Source organism: Capsicum annuum, chromosome 8 (assembly GCF_002878395.1).
Source record: "Capsicum annuum cultivar UCD-10X-F1 chromosome 8, UCD10Xv1.1, whole genome shotgun sequence".
Lineage (NCBI taxonomy): Eukaryota > Viridiplantae > Streptophyta > Magnoliopsida > Solanales > Solanaceae > Capsicum > Capsicum annuum.
Genome location: NC_061118.1, coordinates 169,091,700 through 169,100,015, shown reverse-complemented (window position 1 = coordinate 169,100,015; position 8,316 = coordinate 169,091,700). Strand labels below are relative to the sequence as shown.

Sequence of the window (8,316 nt, the reverse complement as noted above, 5' to 3'; positions counted from 1 at the left end):
AGAATATTCATAAATAAAAATAATTTTTCTATTTAACTTTAACACTCTACGGAACACAAATTTATGTTAATAATGATTCTATTGTCTCATTCAAAAGTTACACATATCTCCCTCCAACTTAAGAATGACACAAAGTGGGAACAACAAGCAAACAATGAACAAATAAAGAAAAGATAACCAAAAAAAATAAAAAATTACAAGTGAATGATTGAGAGGGTGTTTGGGTAAAGCTTATTTTTTGGTCAAAATGACTTTTAAGTCATTTTTTGCTTTTAGAAGTGTTTGGTAATTTTTTAAATTGCTTAAAAAAAAAGGTCAATTTTGACTTTTTAAAAGCCAAAAGCCACAAGTTACCATTTCCTTACTTTTTTTTGGAGGGCTTATAAGCCATTATAGTTGACCAAGCAAATGACAATTCTGTCTCTTATAATTGTCCATTATTCCAAATTTATCCTTGTAGCCTAATTCTCCTTTATTACAAGATACATTTTTTTCTCTAAAAAATAACCCGGAACAAGTGTATCCTTGACTTGATTAGTATCAAACAAATAGTATCATTTGTGACCAACTATTTATTTATTAATGTAATTATAATGATTAGTAATATATATATTTTGCTTGATGATTTAAACTCTTTTAACCAAGAAAAAGGTTTTTTAGCGCATAAATTTAATAGTCATTCATGACTATATATATATATTGAAACTAAATTAAAAATCTATATTAATTTTAATTTAAATAATTTTAGAAATAAAAATTAATAATAATCAACTCTACATATTGTTAACAATTTTAAGGGTATTTCAGATATTTTGATAAAAAAAGTACTTAACAACAATTGTTTACCAAACACATCAACAACTTTTTTTCAGTTTCAGCGCTTTTATCCAAACACGTAACTGCTTATTTTTAAAATAAGTTTCAACACTTTCAAAAGCACTTTTAAAAACTTTTTAAAAGCCACTTTTTTCCAGCCTATCCAAACGGGCTCTAAATCTTAAAATTCCAAAGTAAATAATTAGTTATATTATTATTTTTTTTATTTAAAAAAAAAGTTTTGCAAAGAACATACACAAATTTATAATATGTCGAAGATATTTTTGTAAACAAATAATATTCTTTTTAAAATATAATAGTACATATTGTTTTCAGTACATCAAATCAAACACTGCATAAAAGATAATCTCAATATTACAAATCCTAGCATTACTAATACAACCTATTCAGTATTATCTTATACACTCTACCAAACGAGCCCTAAGAACTTTGGGGAGGTGGAACAAAATGTTAGTAGGGAGATGAGGAGATTACATCCACATAAATAGTACATTTCATAACACCTCATTTGTTTTTATTTGGAGTTTGAATTCGAAGGCACACATAAATATTAAGATCTAAATACTAAAAATTAAGACTGTTTATTTTTTCAACATCGTAATAATTAAACTTCTCTTTACTTTAATATAAAATTAATTTTGTTTTATTTTATTAAAATATATATTTTGTGCGTGGGTGGTTATGGATCCCGATGAAGGAATTGTGTTTGATGATGGTGGAGAGTGTTAATAGTAGCAATAGTGATGTGGCTGACACTAGTGATTAATAGTTATTACTGATTGGTGGCAGTCGTAGTTAATAATTGTGGTGGATTACTCTAATAGATAATGTTGTCGGAGAATGAGACGACTGGTGATATATAATGATAATTGATCGTTACAACAGCTAGTACTATTTGGTGGTTGTAAATTGTAATGATGGTTGATGGTGATGATTATAAATAATGGTTAAATGTGGTAGGATTGATTGTGGTAATTTGCAACGACAATGATTGTGAATGATAAGTTTCGGTTAATCGTGAAAGTGGATGGAATAATGATGGATTACCATCTTCTTAGAAAACCCTTGAATAAACATCTTATGTTATTAAATTTTGTTATAAATCTAAATCATTTAGATTTATTTATAATCATTAAGTGGTTGTAAATTTATTTTTCTGTAAAAACACACTAAAGATACAAACAATGACAAGGTTTAGATCTAAAAATAAACATACTTAATAATTAAGATTTGAATGATTAAAATTTAATTTTTTATTAAGTGCAAATAAATAAGACTACGTGAATTATTGGCGTTGATGCTTGCTTATAAAGTATCAAATAAACATCCAAAAAATGTGAATTAAATTATATAACATCAACCAAACTGCATTTTGCAAACTAATGCACATTAATTATTTCTCAAATTTTAACAAACTTTGATGACTACCTCACAAAAAAAAATCAAACACAAAATTGCAATCACCTATGTTTTAATGATAGAAGAATATTATTATTCCACCAAAAGACCAATCTTAAATACCTAAAGCATCTTTGTGATCACGTTCAATTGGTCATCGATTGTGTGTGATATCTACAATTTAGTAATTATACACGGATAAATACAATTTATAATTATATGGAGAGTTGAAGTAATAGCCCTTTTTTTTTTTTTTTTCAAATGCAATGATTTTGATTAAGGGCTACATGTTTACTTCTTATTCTGACGATATTCACGAGATTCACCGTTCTCACTGCTTGAATACTCTTGACTCGACATGCTGGATTTTCTGAATTTCTTTAAGTCATATGAACCTCCATCATGTTCAGAGCTTCCACTAGAACTGCTTGTTGCATTATGACCCAATTTTCCGCCCTCATCTAAGTCGTCCAAAGTAACTTCATCTTCCAAAGCACGTACAATCTATATATGTAAAATAATTAGTCGTTTAATATTATTCAAAGATATCATAAGACTACCTATTTACATTTAAGAAAATAATCGTTATAAAATTAACCAAGAAAACTTAAACATGCATAAAAAAAAACATACTTTTAATTTACTCACCAAGAAAAATACAAGCAGCCAACTTTAAACTACAAAGGAGTTTTTTTTTTTTTTTTTAAAAAAAGATTAACATTACTTTTGCTCCTTTAATTATTGATAAATTATAGTTTCAGTCTTGCTTAAAATATCTATTTATAATGCATTATATTAATAAGGAACATTAAAAAAAAAAATCAAGAGGAAACTAACCTGACTCATTTTTGGACGCTTCTTTGCAGAATGCCTGATTGTTGCAGCTGCACATGCTACCATACATAACATTTGTTGGGCATCAAATTTTCCTTCTAAACTTGGATCTATTAGTTCATCATAATCTCCACCTTCTGTTGCACGAAGAAGAATAGGCCTTGCCTGCATATAAACCGATAGCATAACTTATATTTACCAATTAAGATTAAAAAATAAGCAACCTTTCATAGCATAATTATGTGGACCAAGTAATCCGTTCTCCATCCGTTTCAATTTATTTATCAGATTTTAATTCGGCGTTCAGTTTAAGAAAGTAAGTAACATTTTTTAATCTTACAATATTAAATACTTCATTAAATAAAGTGAAAGGAAAAAAATATGAAATAACATCAAGTTACGTACCCATTCAACTAAAGTATCATCGTCACCTTCCATATCCACTGGACGACGTCCAGTTATAAGTTCCAAAAGCATAACTCCATAAGAGTAGACATCAGATTTCTCTGTTAGCTTTCCGCTTGAAGCATACTCTGGAGCTAAGTACCTATTAGTCCATACAAATAATTACACTTCAATAATTTCATTCTAATTGAACACACTAATACATTAGTCAAGATTTAACGAAGTAATATCCACATTTTAAGATAATACAGGCAAAGACCATAGGTTGCTTGTTCATATCGTCACTCAACTAATAGTTATTATCTCAGAAAATTAGTTTTCATTCTTGATTCGAATTTTCTTCAAAAAAGAATGACTTTATGAGATTCAACTACAACTCAAAGATCTGGCAAGTGTTGCTTATTAAAATAAAATAAGATAAAGATATTATTTTTAGAAATATTTTAAAATGTACTCACCCAAAAGTTCCCATGATACGGGTGGATACATGAGTATGGTTATCCGTTGAGAGCTTAGCTAGTCCGAAATCAGCCACCTAATCAAAATATTGTTCAAATCATGATATTGAATTATGTTTATCTAAGTGATATTGAAATTCACCATATAATTAATATTCCATGGTATTTTTTCAAATATGGAAATACCTTTGCTTCGAAATTCTCGTCCAAAAGGATATTTGCAGCTTTGATGTCTCTATGAATAATTTTAGGATGACCTGGAATTTATATTTAAAAAATATTAGACATAAAAATACACAAATATAACTAAAATAGTAAAAGTAAAAATTATAAAAAGATTAAATATTTACAATCTTCATGAAGATAAGCAAAGCCTTTCGCAGCTCCTAATGCAATTTTGTGTCTTGTATTGAAATCCATAGGAGGACGACCAGGTCCTAAATGAATGGACAAAGACAATATAAATTAAACTCCAAATACTGAATTGAACAAAGACAATAAGAATTAAACTCCAAATACGAAATAAAAATAACAAAAGTTATTTAAATATAATGCTTAACTAGTATAATGATAAATATGTTTTTAATAAAATAAGTCATTTTTATTACTATTTTATTGTTCGAAAAAAAAAATTCTACCAAAATAGAGAAGATGACTCCTCATACTTCTAATTGGAATTTATTTTTCTTCACAATAACCTCAAATCTCAACTTTATATCATTGCATTAGCCAATTCTCGATATTATCATCAATCTTTAATATTCAGAAATTTAATCGAAATTGATCAACTTCTTAATATTATCATCAAACTTCAATAGTAAATAATTTTCTCAAAAGAAAAAGAAATCACTCTCCAAGCTAGAAAATATGTCATTTTCTCTTTTTATACCCAACTTTGGAGATATTTACAATTTCATTTCTCCTGTTTTAATTTGTTATTCTACTTTTGACTTCACATAAAATTTAAGAAAATAAAGTAGATTTTTTAATCTTAATGTTGAATGTATCAAAATGTTATTTAATCTTATGATTTTAAACATATCACGTGAACTAGAATTAGGGAGTTCCAAAAATAAAAAAAGCAAGACAAACAAGTTCAAAATTGGAAGGAAACATCTTTGAAAAACAACGCATTCATACTTACCATGAAGGTGATATTCAAGAGTGTTGTTTACGACAAATTCATACACTAACATCCTTTGAGATCCAGCAATGCAATACCCAACCAAAGACACAAGATGTCGATGATGTACACGACTTATAATGTCAACCTCTGCTTGAAACTCTCTCTCTCCTTGTCCGCTATTAGACTTCAAACTTTTTACAGCAACTTCTTTACCATTAGGCAACACACCTTTATGTACATAGCCAAAACCACCTTGTCCTAATAGCTTGTCTTTAGCAAATCCTCCAGTTGCCACTGCTAAGTCATCATAAGTAAAACTACTTTGATTATAACCAAGAGCCATTGCTGGATGTGGAGGTGGCATAGGAGGTTGATGTGGACCAGAGAAAGCCGCTGAGCTCAGTTCACTACTACTCATCATTGGTGGTGGCGGCGGCGGTGCTATTGGCCAACTGTGCTCTGAACTTACTTGAGCACTACCTGTCAATCGCCAAATCAGAAATTTTATTACATATGTTTAAATTTATGATTTATATACATAATATAATTTTTTGATGAAATGTATTGGCTGACAACCCTCCACTCAATGTAGCTATGACATTATTACCTGGAGGGGGCGGTATCTTATAAAATTGATCAGCTGGTTGGAATTTGTTGCTGTTCTGCCAATTGTTCCCATGCATTCCATTATTATTATTATTATAGTAATGGTTATCTGTAAAATACGTAATGTGTGTTAAAACACAATGAAAAAAATAGCAAAAATATTAAGACATGACATTGTGGCACAAGATTTCTCAAAAGAGTGGTTGTCTAAATAACTTTTAAGGGTAACATCATAGATAAACAAGCCTATACACAAAGGTTACCCAAAAAGTAAAGTAAGAATTTCACGTCGTTAGAATTTCACATATTTACATGAACATTATTGCTAAAAGAAAAATACGTTGAAATTCTAAAATGAAAAAAAAAAAGAAAAAGAGGAGATATTGAGATATAAACATTCATTTGATATTACAGCTTTTGAACCTTTTTGAACAATTGTGTAAAGCAGAGATGCAAAAATTAAATACAAATCTAAGAACCTACCTTTTGAACCTTTTTGGCTTTTATACCTATAAATCGAATCGGTATTTAGTAATTTTGCTTTTATTGATTTTTTTTTTTGACCTTATGTATGGCGTATTTTATCTAATATATACATTATGTCAAAATTAAAGCACATGGTAAGTAAGAAAGATAAGATATATACTCATTGCTCCACGAGAATTGTCTTGGTAGTAGCCCATTTGATTATGCTTCATTTGATTCTGCTTTCTTTTCTTTTTCCTCTTACAACAAGAGATGAGAAAAATGATCATGACAATAAATAATACTCCAGCGCCAGCTGCAACTCCTATCTTGATTGCAGCTGTGGTATCTTTGCTAACTGAGTCTGTTGATTCAGTCTTTGGAGGGGAGAGAGGTCTTGAGTTTGGAGAATAATTAAGTGATGATGGAGAGGGTGGAGGAGGTGGTGATAGCGGAGATTTTGATGAATTTGATGATTTTGGTGGAGGTGATGATGGAGGAGGTGACTTGTTACCGGAGTTGTTGTTATTATTATTATTCCCATTATTATTGTTCCCATTATTATTGTTGCTATTGTTATTGTTGTTGTTGTTATTGTTGTTATCATTTGGAGGAGAGCTATCATTTTTTCCATCGTTATTAGAAGGAGGAGGAGATTGAGAGTTTGAATTATTGTTGTTGCTATTATTATTATTGTTGTTGTTGTCATTATTGTTATTTGAAGAAGAGGAGTTATTATCTTTCCCAGATGATGAATCATTATTAGGAGGGGGAGATTGAGAGCTTGAATTATTGTTATTATTATTATTATTATTATTATCAGAAGAAGAAGAGTCTTCTGTTTTAAAAGAAGGAGATTGAAACTTTGAATTATTTGATGGAGATGAGGAGGAGGAGGACGATGAATCTGATGATGGAGAGCCCCCATTCGATGACGAAGACATTTTTATAAAAGTCTTTGTCATGATTATCCGTGTTAGGATAAATTACACAGATTTCACCGATCTCCCAAGTATTGATCCCTGCTCATTGAAAAAGTTCAAATGAAATCTACTTTTGTTAATCAGGAATTCACAAAAATCATCAATACAATAATAAGAAAACATGAGGTTAAAGCATGATATCAATAACAAAAAAATATGAAACTAATCATAATCAATGATCCCATTATTAAAATATTATAATTAATTGCTTAACGATGAGATAGTACCTTACGGAATCAATACTTCATATAATTATTTCGTAAATGATACCAGAAGCCTATATATTTATGGAAATAACAAAGATTAATAAGATGAAATCTTAAATTAAGAAGAAGAAAGAGAGGAGGAAAAGAGAAATGTGTACCTTTAGGAGAAAGGCAGCGAGGATTCTCAAAGAAACAGAAGTTTTACATGATGCATAATAATAATTTTTACCATGAAACTAAGAGATGTCTTTTCATCCTCACATTCCTCCTAAAATAAGGGAACTAATCACCTTGCTTTTAAAAAAAACAGCACATTTAGTTAATGCTTATTTAATTAATTAGAGGACTAAATTATAGGGGAAACCTTAAATTTTGACTTTAACTTTCCTAGACATCTTATTTGTCGAATTAGAAATAATTATATTTCACTTATTCTTTTGTCTTATTTATAAGAGCGAGTTAAGCAGTTGAAGAGATCGACATATCTGTTTGTGCTGCTTGCTTCAACTACTTAAATCATAATTTTACCATATCATTCCTAATTAATTATTATAAATTATTTACGTATTATAAATTAATAATATTTAATAAAAATAAGTAAAATAAACATTTGTTACATGTCTACTTCAGCTGCTTCAATCATAATTTTATTATATGACCCATAATTAATTATTATAAGTCATCTAATTATTAAAAAATTAATAATATTTAATAGAAAAAAATATAAAATGATAAATTAACTCTTAATATTTTAAATTAACGTGTATAATTATACAATTTGCTCAATCTAGTTTGGTCTTAGTAATTTGCTCAAATAATCAGTTAGTACTTTCTAGATATGAAAATTTCTCTGTGTATTATTATACTTTTGACCATACATGTGATATTCTTTCCATTTCTTACGCTCTATTATTTCATACAAAATGTCAACCTCATAATTACTTTTTTTTTTTTTAGTTTATACGTTGACATAAAAATTTCACCAAGACTTATCAATC

At 28.6% G+C, this 8,316-nt stretch overlaps 1 protein-coding gene across 1 annotated transcript; it reads right to left on the bottom strand.

Annotated features, from left to right (window-relative positions):
• Nucleotides 1–2,193: 2,193 nt before the first annotated feature.
• LOC107850338 (putative proline-rich receptor-like protein kinase PERK6) lies at nucleotides 2,194–7,612 on the bottom strand. Its single transcript, XM_016694793.2, has 11 exons — nucleotides 7,477–7,612; nucleotides 7,340–7,389; nucleotides 6,311–7,151; nucleotides 5,666–5,773; nucleotides 5,077–5,538; nucleotides 4,283–4,369; nucleotides 4,119–4,189; nucleotides 3,933–4,009; nucleotides 3,475–3,616; nucleotides 3,073–3,234; nucleotides 2,194–2,739 (listed from the first exon to the last, which is right to left on the bottom strand). The coding sequence occupies exons 3-11, from the start codon at nucleotides 7,092–7,094 to the stop codon at nucleotides 2,527–2,529; spliced, it is 2,106 nt and encodes a 701-aa protein (XP_016550279.1). The 5' UTR covers nucleotides 7,095–7,151; nucleotides 7,340–7,389; nucleotides 7,477–7,612; the 3' UTR covers nucleotides 2,194–2,526.
• Nucleotides 7,613–8,316: the final 704 nt, after the last annotated feature.